The 16,022-nt window shown below is 38.9% G+C and overlaps 1 protein-coding gene across 4 annotated transcripts in view; it reads left to right on the plus strand.

Annotated features, from left to right (window-relative positions):
* The first annotated feature begins 1,753 nt into the window (after positions 1–1,753).
* The window catches only part of LOC117408312 (RELT-like protein 1), a 34,516-nt gene continuing 20,247 nt past the window's right edge, over positions 1,754–16,022 (plus strand). For 3 of the 4 annotated variants that reach the window (XM_034911242.2, XM_034013203.3, XM_034013205.3), the window contains exons 1-2: positions 1,754–1,912; positions 13,941–14,141. In XM_034911242.2, the coding sequence (XP_034767133.1) occupies positions 1,837–1,912; positions 13,941–14,141 (277 nt within the window). In that variant the 5' untranslated portion in view covers positions 1,754–1,836. Of the gene's footprint in view, positions 1,913–6,782; positions 7,138–13,940; positions 14,142–16,022 lie in introns of those variants that run through there. The other variant, XM_059006481.1, reaches the window with a different exon arrangement.

Consider the following 16,022-nt stretch of genomic DNA (forward strand, 5'->3'; position numbering starts at 1 on the left):
GATTGGAAACAGATGGAACCCACCAATCTACCTCATTTATGAATGATTTACAACTGTGAATAAAAGCAAGCATCACCTGCTGTTTAGCCTCCAGTAGGATCTAAACAACAAAGTTTGTCAACATATCATCAGGAGCAGAGTAACCTTTGGGACAGATCTGTCATATTAAACAAACACGCATGACCACGCAGTGGTGACACTGACAATAATAGGCAATGGTGCAGAGAAGATTAACCCAAGGTACAGACAGGAGGACTAGAGGGCAAAAGTGGAAGCTGAGTACACAAGAAAGGATGGTAGCACTAAGCAGGGTATAGTATTACATACCGGTATATGAAACTGATTACCATGTGAGGGCCTAACAGCTGTAGCACTGGGAGTGATCATTAAACAATAACTGCTCAAGGGCATATGATGTTCCCATGGTCTGAAACTCTTTTTAAATTATTTAAACAGCGTTCATCATAATGAGTATGGTACATTAGGATTTGCTGAAGTTATTGCAGCCAGCTACTCTACTTAGTTCTGTTGCAATACATGAAAAACGTTAATAATGTGAACTATGGGATAGCCCACAGAGAAGAAAGAGTACAGAAGAAGAAAAATGACGTAATGTTTTATAACTAAGGATTTATAAATATACTGCCAGAATGTGGTAACATAAACTTAGCAGATGCCTCACATGACAACAAAAGAATTTCTGTCTTTATTTCCGGCCAGGCAACTCAGCGATACAGGGATACACTGGCAACACACAGCCTTTGTTCACTCTGTGTTAGACGCGTTTATTTCAAGCTGCAGTTAGAAGTTCTAAACTGACGTAGGAAGTACAAAATAAATTAACTTTACCCTGAATTTTGCGAGTCAAAAATCAAATTGAATGGCTTATACAACATTAAATAATCTAATACAACATGTTAACTTCGGTTTATGCCAAGTTAAATTGCCGGTTATGCACTGCAATGAAAAAGCCACCTGTTCTCGTGCATGTTATTACCTTTTTGAGTCCTATTGCTTTTCAAGAGGGACAATTTTTTTAACAGCAAAAAGACAACGTGTTCAATTGTGTGTAACTTTGTTAAGCTTGGGAATCCGTTTAGAGTTTCGTGTCACGATGTTACATGAATTGTTGGGTCTATTTTGTTGTTATGGAAAACGTTGAGTGACACACACGGATGTGAGAAATAGATACACAGTTGCATCGCCTGTTCCATTACATTAGCAGCCTGCTAAGGTCAAGGTCTTAGGACTGGACAGTTTCAAAACAGTAAAGTCCTCCACGTTTTAGAAAGACGCATGCATTGAAGAATACACATGTATTTCTTGGCGTGATTTGCGTCTGTCAAATTTTGAAAAAGTAAATACCGTACTTCATAAGCCTATGTTAATAATACCAGCAGTATGGGTTCATGTGAAATGTTTATTTTGACATTTTCAAATATTTTTAAATAACTCACCAATAAAGGTTTCTGTAACATTTTCCATTCGCTTACCTGAGTTACTGCTGCGGTACAGTTCACAATAAAATAATCTCCTGTGGACTATACTGTGAACAGTTTTATCAAAACCAGAAACGGTATTTGTATTATTTGCTATAAATAAAGATATTCGGCGTCACCATCTTGTTTAGTTGCTGTATTATAGTAAAACAAATCAAAGGTGAGAAATTATTGTTGCAATAGGCGTGCTATAGCTTTAAAAGGGGTGTTTCAGTCATTCGGAGCACAATGGGGAAGTGCTGCTAAACGCCATCAAGAAATACATAAAGCGGGGCGTCTCCATATATATTGAGAGGAGGAAACGTAGCGGACTTTACAACAGTCCTGAGAGTTTTACATGATCCAGACACGACAACAACCTTTTGCTGTTTATTTCATGATTCAAACAACAACATCGCAGGTCGTTCATCATGGTAAGTCAGCATAAATAATAAAAAAAGAAGAAGAAAAAAATAGATTAAAAGACGAAACAGTTTAAACAGATTTGCTAAACTGTGCAAGTATAAGACTAGGGTTTTAGTTCTGAATTCCTTATTGTGATGTAAAACAAAGAAAGTTTTGGCGAATTTATTAACTAGTATAATAATGTGCACAAACCACAACTTTATATATATATATATATATATATATATATATATATATATATATATATATATATATATATATAGATTTTGGGGGGCAATTTGAATATTGAACACAACAAATAGGGTTACAATGCAGTGGCGGCTGGTGGCCAACATTCTTGGGTGTTCACACCTCAGGTGTAGATGAGCGTGAGGGGTCCGGGGTGGTCCAGTGGGGTCCGGGGGGGTCCGGAGGGGTCCGGAGGGGGGGCGTCCAGGGGGCCAACCTCAGAGGTAGAAGCACTGTCCAGTGGATCTGCTTCTTGTTTGAAGCGATGCAAAAAGTTTGCTCTGCGATGTCTTATGGTGGCACATTTTTTGATTACTTTATTAATTAAATTTAAGTTGTCCATGAATCTAAATCAATCACATGTTCAAAGACTAAGAATAGGAAAAAAAATAAGACCCTAAACAGAAGTCACAATTAAGGCCAAAGGAAAAAAACAAAATACAAAAAAAAAACCTAATTAACAATGAGGTATGTATGTATGTATAGACTGTGTGTGTGTGTGTGTGTGTGTGTGTGTGTGTGTGTGTGTGTGTGTGTGTGTGTGTGTGTGTGTGTGTGTGTGTGTGTGTGTGTGTGTGTGTGTGTGTGTGTGTGTGTGTGTGTGTGTGTGTGTGTGTGTGTGTGTGTGTGTGTGTGTGTGTGTGTGTATGTATGTGTATATAATGGGCAGCAGTGTGGAGTAGTAGTTAGGGCTCTGGGCTCTTAACCTGAGGGTTATGGGTTCAATCCCACTGACACAGGACACTGCTGCTGTACCCTTGAGCAAGGTACTTTACCTAGATTGCTCCAGTAAAAACCCAACTGTATAAATGGGTAACTGTATGTAAAAATAATGTGATATCTTGTAACAATTGTAAGTCGCCCTGGATAAGGGCGTCTGCTAATAAATAAATAATAATAATAATAATAATTTCAGGAACCAGCAGATAATTTTATATAGACATAATTAAAGACTGATCAGCTACAAACAAACAGTAAAAGAAAAATTGTGCACCCGCCAAATCTGGCAACACTGTTTACAGCCTTTGTTGTGTTTGCACACGCGCGCTGAGCGCCTGATCACCGTGTCTCTAACCGGCCGCGCTCCATCCAGACATTTTTAAGCCAATCAATAGGCCTCTTCCCATCCAACTTTTAAGCTCGGTAAAAATTATGCGAATAAGAAAATATATGCAACAGACGCTATGGAAAACGGTTTAAGTCGCCACAAACGATCGCTCGCTAGAGGTGGTTTTACTTTTTACTCGCAGCGCCATTTTATTCGACACTTGCATGGAAACCGTAACGAGTGTATTTCTGGTCCTAGCGCCCTTTCTCGGCATTCCAGTGACGTCACATTGTTTAATGCGCATGCTGTGATGATAGAAACAAGCTGGCAGACGTGGAGCAAATAAGAAACACAGTTATTTTTACAATTACTGAATGAATATGATGATGTCTCTGCATTTGATTTGGGTATATTTTAAGTTCAAAGTTTCTAAGAACATAAGAGCAAGAAACGTTTAGCACACACATATACAGTAGTTTGCAGAAGTATTCACCCCCTACCAATAGTGTCACATTTTGTTGAATTACAAATAATGTATGCATAGTTTTTCAAAATAACTTTTTTATTCAAAGCTGTAGTGTTTAAACTGAACACTGTTATATGAGGAGGAGGTTAAATGTCAGCAAAACTTGCAAAGAAAATGTACAAAATGAAATTTACTGGTTGCATAAGTATTCAGCCCCTGAAGTCAGTACTTGGTAGAAGCACATTTTGCAGCAATTACTGCTATGAGTCTTTTTGGATAGGTCTGTACTAGCTTTGCACAGTAGGATGGTGACATTTTTGCCCATTCTTCACGGGAAAATTGCTCCAGTTCTGATAAGTTTGTTGGGGATCGTCGATGGACTGCAATCTTCAAGTCTCGCCATAAATTTGATTGGATTCATGTCAGGACTTTGACTGGACCACGCAAGAACATTAATTCTCTTCTTGTTCAACCACTCCAGTGTGGCTTTGGCTTTGTGCTTCGGGTCATTGTCCTGCTGAAATGTGAATTTCCTCCCCAGTTTCAGAGTCTTGGCTGACTCAGACAGTTTTTTTTCAAGGATTCGCCTGTACTTTACACCATCCATTCTCCCCTCTATGCTGACAAGCTTCTCAGTCCCTGCTGAAGAGAAGCATCCCCATAATATGATGGTGCCACCACCATGCTTGACAGTTGGGATGGTGTTGACTAAGGCCCTGTCCACACTACACAACCGTTCTCGAGAACCGTACTCGAAACCGCTCTAATTAATCCAGCTCAAAGCGTCCACACTGAAGTACCGTTTCATGTTTAGTCAGACTTAATGTGTCCACACACCATTAGAATAGTTCAGTTACAATTCCCAGCAGCGCAACGAACCGTGGAAATTAATATGACAGTATCCCACCATGCACTGTATTTTATTTTAAAATAATGTGTTATGCCCCATATTAAGAGGTCCATATTGCTAAAAATAAATATAACAAGTATTGTGGAAAAAGTAAATCCGAACACACACACACACACTCATGAGTAGGGCTTGAAGTTTTCAGATTTTATTTTTAATCAGGTGAAGTCCCTTTAAACAAATTGAGCTGATTCTGTTTTATAATTAAACTCAGAAAAAGCTGTTAATTACAAAACAATCTTTGTTTTTACCTTCATATCTTGCCTGAGCCTAATTCTGGTCATCTTCATTTTATTTCAAACAGAGCTGACAAATTATGTAATTTGTTCATCCCCAATCCTACTTTTAACTCGCATTTCATTTTTGCAATCGCCTAATTTAACATTGTGTTTTTGTTATTTTCCCCACTAGTTTAACAAAGATGTCCTGACAGATTTTTTGAAACATAAAAATGAATACCTAGTGCGGAGTCCTTCAGTGCCAAGTCCTTCAGGCGCCTGTTCTGAGTATTTCGCCAAACATACCACAAAGCATTTTGGGATATTGGAGGATACACAAAAAAATGTAGTTTGGTATTACAGCGTCCACACTTCTGATAAACCGCACTACCTGATGCGATCTAATTAGAACCGGACTCGAGACTACCTCCTGAGTACGGTATTAAATGCTGCGTAGTGTGGACGCAAACCGTATTTAGAACTTTTAAGCCGGCTTAAATGCAACTAATACAGTTTAAAGGCATAGTGTGGACAGGGCCTAAGTGATGTGCAGTGTTGGGCTTGTGCCAGATGTAACCCTTGGAATTTAGATCAAAAAGTTCAATTTTTGTCTCGTCTGACCACAAAACCTTTTTCCACATGTCTGCAGTATCATCTACATGCTTTTTCGCAAACTCCATACGTGCTTTAAGATGAGGCTTTTTGAGTAATGGCTTCGTTCTTGCCACCCGTCCATACAGGCCAACTTTGTGTAGGGACCGGCTTATTGTTGATGTGTGAACACTGATTCCCATCTCAGACACAGAACTTTGCAGATCTCTCAAGGTCATTGTTGGCTTCAGAGTGACATCCCGAACCAGTTTCCTGCTTGCCCAGCTGCTCAGTTTGGGAGGGTGACCTGATCTGGGTAGTGTCTGGGTGGTATGATGCATCTTCCACTTCTTAATGATGGACTTAACTGTGCTGAGAGGGATAATCAGCGCCTTTGAAATTTTCTTGTACCCTTCTCCTGCTCTGTGCCTCTGTACCACTTTATCCCTGACTTGTTTCGAAAGCTCCTTCGTCTTCATGGTTGCTTTGTTGGATCACTATGAGTTGCAGCCTGAAAGTCTTTACATACCTGAGGGAAATTGTCTACAAGTTAAACCACTTTGAGTACACACAGGCTGAAACCATTTCACTAATTTTGTCACCTTTCAAACAAATCATTTGCACCTGAGCTGATTTAGGGCCGCAGTAGCAAAGGGGTTGAATACTTATGCAACTGAGATGAATCTGTTTTTCCCTGTAAATCTTACTTATTGAAATTCTATATCCATTTTTTAACTTTATCAATGTGGAGTAGTTTGTGTAAATTCTACATGTAAAGTCTAGTTTGAAAGCGTCGTGGAGTACGCTGAGGTGCCAACAAAATGTGAAAACTTTGCAGGAGGGTGAATACTTCTGCAAACCACTGTGTGTGTGTGTGTCTATATATATATAATATAATGTGTAAAATAAATTGCCCTTTTATTATTTTAAGTTACACTATTGATAAAGTGGTAGAAACTTAATTTCCTAGTGTGTGAGTTGTTTGAATGTATATTATGTTATATATTATACATAGGGCTTCTGTTTTTTGGGTTTTATTAATTGTATTTTTTGGTGCTTATTTTTAACTATTATGCGTTTTATGCAAATCGTTTTTTTGGGGGGCTTTCGTTTTTGATATACTGTATGAAATTAGTGTTTTCGGTTAATTTCCAAAATGCTTGAGCGTTTTTTTTCTATCAAAATATGTATAGTAGTAACTCAACAGTACTTGCACACTTAAGTTGTCCCTTCTTTCCTTTGCTGTCTTCCACAACGAAATCCCCCTATGGTTACGGGCACATTCTTCTGGGGTTTTTGTGTGTAGGCATTTTTTTACATTTCGCCACAATTTTGTTTTAAATAAGGTCCGCACCATGTTAATTAGCCCGCCGGCGGGACGGAACTCAAACTAATTTTACTCAGGCACTGTAATAGACAGACGCAAGTGCCGGGCATTGACATAAAAGGTAGGCTTGTGTTTTTCAAACAAGCCCTCATTTGTGTATTTCCGGTAAGGCAGTCATTCGCTAGATCGTTGCTAAGGAGAAGTTGTCATAGCAAAGTGGAAGCACTGAAGGGAAGACGCTCAGTCATAGTTGAGAACTGCGAATTTCGAGAAGAATTAAAAATAAAACATAGAAAATGGCTTCATCTGAAGGACAGAAGAGGAGATATACTGCACAGGAAGCTTTTTATTTGATTGAAGAGCAGGGTGACAATTCTGGGACTGAAAAAGAGGGCTGTGATTCTGCTGAAGAATTGGATTTTGCAGGACTGGATCCACTGATAGACAAGTAAGTATAATATTTCATGCTGTAACCATATATTATTCTGAAACTGTAATTCCTAAATTTTATGTATTATATTTTGAGAGTTTTATCATAAATATGCTTCGTGATCACCCGGATTTATTGTCGTTAGAAGATTGTAATCTCGTTTTAAATCTCGCAAGCGGAGTCTCCAATAGAAATGTAGGAATGTGCTGTCAGTAGTTGGGGTGGGTTTAAAGTATTCAGAACGAATCAATGATAGATACAAGTCAGGAAGGCGGGACATTGCCCAGTAGCACTGGGAAATGTATTTATTATTTTTTTGTAGTAGGTTTTATTTTTTAATTGGAAAACGGTAAAGTCAACGTGAATTGATTAACCATTTCCGCAGTTTTTCTGGTGTTCATTGGCTATCCACCGATTTCATTTTTTTGTATTGGGGGGGGGATATCGGGTTTTATCGGTTAAAACTAAGAATCAGAAGCCCTAATTATACAATATATTTGTATATATTTTAAATGGCTTCATACTGATACAACTCTTTTTTTTCTTCTTTTTTTTCTGCTTATGCAATTTTGTAGTACGCATCCTAGTACACTGTGCTACACAAAATTGGAAGGCTCTGGGGAAGCTTGATGCTTTATACCATTCCACTTCAGATTTATAACTGCTGCTTCTTATCTTACTCAACTTTGTGGTTGAATGGCCTTCATTGCACACTAGGGATTGGATCATTGGCTTAGGTTAGTTTACAGAATCCTGATTGGGAAAACCGCACTATATCTGTGCAACCTATTACAGTTCTGTGCTTCAGTTAAGTAAAGTTACTTAATAGGGCGTAGGGCCATTATGGTATCCTGCTCTGTCGAGTTCTCAGTGGACTGATTTTGATGAAAGTGGCTGCTTGCGCCCCAGGTTGAAATTTGCAGTCAATTGATCTGCAGTTGCTCGCCTGTTTTGCCTTGCACTTCGAATTAATTCACGGATATCACAATCCTGGAGTATGCGCTTCCGCCCACTGTTGCCCTTTGCTGATGATGTCTTTCCCTCGGAGTTCCATGCCGACATCACCTTAGACACCGTTGCTCGTGAAACATCAGCAAGTTGAGCTGTCTTGGTCACTGAAGCTCCTGTCAAACACATCCCAACAATCACCCCTTTTTCAAAGTCACTGAGGTCTCCTCTTGCAGCCATGCTAGCCATAATTATAGGCAACCAGGCCTGTCCAGCATTTTTATACATGACCCTGAGCATGCTGGGATGTTATTTGCTTAATTAATGCATGAGCCACACCTGTGTGGAAGCCCTTGCTATATATACTTCAATATACTTGGTGTCCCTCATTTACCCAGGTGTTTCCATTTTTTTGTTCACTACCTGTATGTTGTATAGAGGAGGCTGTGTGGTCCAGTGGTTAAAGAAAAGGGCTTGTAACCAGGAAGTCCCCAGTTCAAATCCCACCTCAGCCACTGAGTCATTGTGTGACCCTGAGCAAGTCACTTAACCTCCTTGTGCTCCGTCTTTCGGGTGAGACGTAGTTGCAAGTGACTCTGCAGCAGATGCATAGTTCACACACCCTAGTCTCTGTAAGTCACCTTGGATAAAGGCGTTTGCTAAATAAACAAATAATATAATAATAATATTTGTTTGCTTTGTGCTGCTGTGATGTTTGCCTGCTGACCAGATCCATCCATTATCTGTAACCGCTTAATCCTATAGAGGGTCGCGGTGAGCCGGAGCCTAACCTGGCAGACACGGTGCAAGGCAGGACTACACCCTGGATGGGATGCCAGTCCATTGCAGGGCAACTAAGGGGCAATTTAAAGAGGCCAGTTCACCTAGCCAGCATGTCTTTGGACTATGGGAGGAAACCGGAGTACCCGAAGAAAACCCACGTGAACACGGGGAGAACATGCAAACTCCACACAGACAGACCCCTGAGGCTGGAATCGAACCCAGGACCCTGGAGCTGTGAGGCAGCAGCGCTAACCACCTCGCCACCGTGCCGCCCCTCTTGACCAGATCGTCGTTGTAAATGAGAATTTGTCCTCAATCTTCTTATCTGGTAAAATAAAGGTTAAATGAAAAAATGAAAAGTGTGAGTGTGTGGATTTAGAGAGTGGAGAATCGTGTGCTGTGAGCTGTGTTACTTGCTGTGAACCTGCTGCTGCAAATAAAGAGCCAGCCGGCTATTGAACCGTGCTCTGCTGTCAAGACTGCCTACTTTATCCGATTTCATCCAGTGCTACAATATCTATAGAAAAGCTGTATTCCAAGAAATAGAGAATAATGCATGGGGTAGTGTGTGATATGAGAATGTAATGCATTGGGTAATGTGTGATATATAGAGAATAATGCATGGGGTAGTGTGTGATATGAGAATGTAATGCATTGGGTAATGTGTGATATATAGAGAATAATGCATGGGGTAGTGTGTGATATGAGAATGTAATGCATTGGGTAATGTGTGATATATAGAGAATAATGCATGGGGTAGTGTGTGATATGAGAATGTAATGCATTGGGTAATGTGTGATATATAGAGAATAATGCATGGGGTAGTGTGTGATATGAGAATGTAATGCATTGGGTAATGTGTGATATATAGAGAATAATGCATGGGGTAGTGTGTGATATGAGAATGTAATGCATTGGGTAATGTGTGATATATAGAGAATAATGCATGGGGTAGTGTGTGATATGAGAATTTAATGCACACACGAGGGGTGTGATACTACATTAAATTCTCATTTATCAAGTGGATGAGCCCATTGAAAAAATTGCTCACCAGTTATTGTTTAAACCATCAAGAACACTGGGGTGTACTGTACATTACGTGCAATTTCAGGATTGTGGGATGAGGCGGCAGGTTTTTCCTCCATTGCGATTGGATTTGGGATTCACAATATTTACCACTACTTTTTTCAATGGAAGTAAATTGCATACAATCAGTAGAGATTAACAACCAGGGGTGGGCACCTTGGATGTAGTTGTGCAATTTGAAATGCCTGCCACTTTCAAAAACTGCCCCCTTGAAACAAAGTGCCCATGATCTGCCTGCAGTACTGTAGCTTCAATTTTGAAAGGTCTTGCCTGATTTAATAAGTTTCAGTAGCAAATGAAAGCACAGTGGGCGCGTTAAGTAAGTGAGCCGCTCAGAGTGAGAACGCTCAGAAAGCACACTGAGCAGATTTAAATGACTTAACGCTCTGCTCCACGAGAGCCCTGAGCGACTTTTAAAAATGGAGAATAATAATTATTTGCTTGTTTGTGTTTCTGAGGTGATGGTAGATAAAATGGCCCGTGTGAAGTTACTGTCCCCTGCTGTACCTCGCTAAGTTTGGACTGAACCTCATATCTGGCTGTGTTTAATACCGGCAATACTGACGTTAATAATGAAAATTATGAATAATATTAATACTACAAGCCTAATAATAATAATAATACATTAATAACTATAAAACAGCTCTACATTTAAAAAAATGAAATTACATGATACAAATTCGAAAACAACAATTTTTACCATCTTATTTAGCCAATTAATACATAACTTCATAAGTCGAAACCAGTTCATCGTTCTTGACAAACGTATTTGTCAATCCTGCCTGTCATCTCCACTTGTTTCCTGCAGGTGTCCATTCCGTCTGCTCACTCTGATCACTGATGAACAATGCTCAGGGATCGCCCAGGGAGCGGCTCTGAGCGTCTCAGTGGGAGCGGAACTGAGTGAGTCGTTAAGCTGATTCTTTTACTGAGCTGCTCACTTACTTAACGCACCCAGTGCTACAGTACAATGATTCAGAGTGTAGCGAAATAATAGGATATGTAAAAGAATAGGCTGTTCCTTCTGGTAGCAGTTCAAAGCCCCATTTCCTTAGCCAATTTTGGAAGAATGGCTCCTTTCCATTTGCTAACTACATCTGCATTGAAATAATTTATATGTCATAATGTTTGATATCACTGTAGGACTATGAAAATATGTAGTGTGAGGAATATTTAATTGCTTTACAGTTTTATAGGTAGGTAAAACCACTAAATTAACTACTTCATCTGCAATCTACTAGTCTGTCCAAATCTTAGAAGGGTTTTTCAGTATCTCTCAAAGGTACAGTATAAACCTTGAACTTACCACGTCCAGCATGGCAGTGATATTCCTGTCCTGCCTTAATGCTGCTACACACCAGATGTGATGTGGCAAGTGAAACTTGCACAGCTGTTCCGTGAGGTCTGTTTGGAGGCAGTATAGAACGCAGCCGATCATTATTACTGGTTTGCTGCCCACAGTAATTCAGCAACAGTATTAATCTTAGCAAGGTGTCGTTTTATTTGTACTAGATGGTTACAGTACTTTGTTTTCATGTTGTTTCTTACACACACACACCACTGACACACTGCTTTAAACGCCACTGCCGGCTATACAAAATGCTATAAAACAATGTTTATATATTTTATTATTAATCCGTGTAGACAATGTTAAGCTTGTTATGACTATTTTATAATTTTGTCAATAAAACTTAATTTTTCAACATGAAAACATTGTCTGTGCTGTTAATTATATATTTTGCCACGACTGTGTTATACATGTTAAAACATTGTACTTGTTTTTGTGAAAACATTGTACTTGTTTCCGATAGCGTTGCTTCTTTTACACATAAATAAAATCAGCCACTCTAGTGAATAAATGTAGCATGAGTACATTGCTAAACACTGTTTTGGCAATTCATTAACTTTCCCTGATGGAACCGGAAGTTGGGGTGGGAAAATTTGTACAGTGGGAACTACTGTATACGACACCAACAGAGAAGACATTCGTAATTACTACACCATGTTGACGAATATGTACCACTTTTCATCATAGTTTTGCCAATAGCAATTTATTTTTTTTATAGTTTTATTGATCTGGCATTTTTCCAATCTGTCGCATCACCTCTGTCTCTTCTGGTGTGTATACGGTCATCTCGCTGAGAAAGTATCTTGTCACCCAATGAAAAATCACATCGCATCTGGTGTGTGGCGGCCTTTAGGTGAAATTTGAGCATGTTTGAGTAAGATGAAAAAGTAGATCACCAGGGCCTCGTATGCACGTCACATTTTAAGACTGCCATACAGACAGATAGACTAATGACTTCATACAGCATACTGGTACTGTACCCCAGAACAGGTCTCATTACAATTCATTACATACAGACAGATAGACAGATGTCTTCGTACAGTATGCACGTACTGTACCCCAGAACAGTTCTCTATGGAATAAATTGCTGTACCACTAAAGTAACCAAACTCCATTTCTTTACACTTTTCTGTTTTACTGAAAACAATTTCCATGTACAGCATCAAATCCATATCCAATACAGCATGGCAACATATAAATCGGCATTTCAAAACTCCTATTCCAAAAATCTCAAATTCCTGAAATATTATTAATGGCAAACTATGGCTATCTATCTATCTATCTATCTATCTATCTATCTATCTATAGATATATAGATATATTTGCAAACAAACATTATATATAATATATATATATATATATATATATATATATATATATATATATATATATATATATATATATATATATATATATATATATATATATGATTTTAAGGTGACTGTTTACTTGATTCATGATTCTTCCATCTTTTCCCCTTCTTTGTTTGCAGCCTCTCAGGGTATTTATACCAGCTGACACAAGAAAAGAGCAAATCATACAAAACTTTCAGAAATAAAAGCACAATCTATATCTTTATGAACATATTTTAATCACAATATTACCCTCCACAGCAGGCAGTACCAGAGATTGCAGACCAGTGGTAATGTGCTGTTTTGGGTGTTGTGGCTTGAATAGCTGGAACAATGTCTATAGGAAGTAACCTAAGCAAGAGTACAGTTAGTATGGAGAGTGTTCTTGCAGTACACAGTTGTTGGTTTTTTTCTGTAAAGATTAAGTAGCTTTATATATTTTAGGTTTATTTTTTTTAAAAAAAGTGCATGCTCAATATAATCTGTGTGACAACAAATGTATTTTTCATTTCAATTTTCAAGTTCTCAAGTTGCTGTATGTGTATTACAGAGGATGGGAGTTCTCAAGTTGCTCTTTGTGTATTACAGTGGATGGGAGTTCTCAAGTTGCTCTTTGTGTATTACAGTGGATGGGAGTTCTCAAGTTGCTGTTTGTGTGTATTACAGTGGATGGGAGTTCTCAAGTTGCTGTTTGTGTGTATTACAGCGGATGGGAGTTCTCAAGTTGCTCTTTGTGTATTACAGTGGATGGGAGTTCTCAAGTTGCTGTTTGTGTGTATTACAGTGGATGGGAGTTCTCAAGTTACTGTTTGTGTGTATTACAGCGGATGGGAGTTCTCAAGTTGCTGTTTGTGTGTATTACAGCGGATGGGAGTTCTCAAGTTGCTGTTTGTGTGTATTACAGCGGATGGGAGTTCTCAAGTTGCTGTTTGTGTGTATTACAGCGGATGGGAGTTCTCAAGTTGCTGTTTGTGTGTATTACAGCGGATGGGAGTTATCAGGTTGCTGTTTGTGTGTATTACAGCGGATGGGAGTTATCAGGTTGCTGTTTGTGTGTATTACAGCAGATGGGAGTTATCAAGTTGCTGTTTGTGTGTATTGCAGCGGATGGGAGTTATCAAGTTGCTGTTTGTGTGTATTGCAGCGGATGGGAGTTCTCAAGTTGCTGTTTGTGTGTATTACAGCGGATGGGAGTTCTCAAGTTGCTGTTTGTGTGTATTACAGTGGATGGGAGTTATCAAGTTGCTGTTTGTGTGTATTACAGCGGATGGGAGTTCTCAAGTTGCTGTTTGTGTGTATTACAGTGGATGGGACGACAAATGTTCCAACGGATACATCGCATGATGGGAATTCGGGGTCACTTGCTTTTGTGCTGGTGCCAATCTTCTTTTTAATGGGCCTTCTGGGAGTCTTGATCTGTCACCTTCTGAAAAAGAAGGGATACCGCTGCACCACAGATACGGAGGCAGACATCAAAGAAGAAAAGAATGGAGAGGAAAAGACAGGTAGGAAGAGCTCATTTATAAGTACGACTGGTTATCTTTTGCTGGTCAAGGATTTCAGTAAAGGGCTTAATTATAATGCAATTGTATACAGAATGGGCTACTGTGCTGTCCCACAAATGTCTTTGATTTTAGCCATCAAGAAGCTTCAACATTTTCTGGTAATGTACTTTTGTGAGACTGATTGTTCTGTCAGCATTTCTGAGATGGGTTTTATCAATAGTGTATGTGGCAGGACATTAGGGGAGCGGAAACATTTTCATTAGTACTGGGAGGTAAAAGAACAATAGTTTTCGAATCTGTGTTTTCCTTACTGGCAGCATTCATTTTTAAGGAAATGTCTCCTTGACCATGGTGTATGGGTGGGGAAGGAAACTGTGTTGATGAAAAGAAATGACTCTTATTAGGCTTGGCATAATTAACATTTATCAGCATGTTCATGGTGGTTGTGCATGTTACGAACCATACATAGCTATTCAATTGTTTAGAAGGAAATACTTCTGAAAAATGAGTACAATGAAACTTTACATATTATTATTATTATTATTATTATTATTATTATTATTATTATTATTATTATTATTATAATTATTATAATTATTATTTATTTCTTAGCTAGCTTCTGTCAACAATACATGTAAGACTTTTTGATTTATGCATGCACAACTTGATATCTTCAGTCCTGACAAATTCTTGTCAGTATACCTGTAAAGGAAGCGTGCATGAGTTTGCAAATCCACCACCGTCCCAGCAGTGCGGCTGGAAACTTCAGTGTTATGGAAATACTGTGGGCAAAATGGAAGTCATGTGACATCCACATCCTGTTATTCCCAGGTCGGTCAAGTTCAATCATGGGTATCATACAAGAATAATGAACTCTTTTTTTATTTTTCTCCCAGCCACATTTGAGATCAGTGACTTCATATGTTCAGGGTTATGTAAACCCTGCATGCTTAATCCACTGCCATTGATACTGTTTCAGTCTTCAGAAGCAGTATGATATTACAAAGAAACTCTTTTTACACGTTATAGGGGCACTACAAGTTTGTTGGCATATTTTTGTTTTTAGCTGATCATCAAACTTCAAAGTTACTTTTTTTGATCTCACCTACTACAGTATGTTAATAAGTAACCAAATGACACTTACCCACATACCTTGACTTAGCCATTTATAAATTAACTGGGTTCAAATACATTTCATGACTATAGTAGTTCACCTTGTCCTCTCCACCTTAACTTGCTGCTAGGTGCTTAATAGAATTGTCCAAAGTCATTGATAAGCTGTGAATCTGCGGCTTTGGTGAGTCAGCCTAACAGTCATCCTAACCGATTAAAACCAGTATTTCTCATGTGGGTGGTGCTTTCTGTGGCGGGTACTGAGGACTCACATGATTGAATGAATGAAGCTTCCTTATTTTCTACATTAATCAGCATCCTGACTGCAGTGGTACACAGTCAGCCTTTATCATAGATACTGTTCTGCAGCACTTTATTGTAGCTCAACCAGAGAAATAATCTGTTAGACCAGAATGCAACCAATATCATAAATAGATTGGACCATGGAGGCCACATGTATAGAAGGAACCAGAAATTATTGAGAGAGAGAGAGAGAGATTTGTGGGTGGGTTGTTGAGTGAGTGTTTGTACTGTGATTTTTCTATTGTGTTGGAGAACTTGGTCAATGCTCAGCCTGACTGCTGAATTGCTTTGTTTAAGCTTTTAGTTTGGCCCTTGTGCCTGTTTATTTGTTCCTGTTTTTGTGTTTGTTTTGTTAATAAACATGTGCACCAGCATTTAAACTGCAGCTTCCTGTCTCTGGGTCTCTTTCCTGTCGGTAACAGCCTGGGCCGTGACGCTACCCTGTCACAGTCACACTTATATCTT

This window comes from Acipenser ruthenus, chromosome 2 (assembly GCF_902713425.1).
Source record: "Acipenser ruthenus chromosome 2, fAciRut3.2 maternal haplotype, whole genome shotgun sequence".
Classification (NCBI taxonomy): domain Eukaryota; kingdom Metazoa; phylum Chordata; class Actinopteri; order Acipenseriformes; family Acipenseridae; genus Acipenser; species Acipenser ruthenus.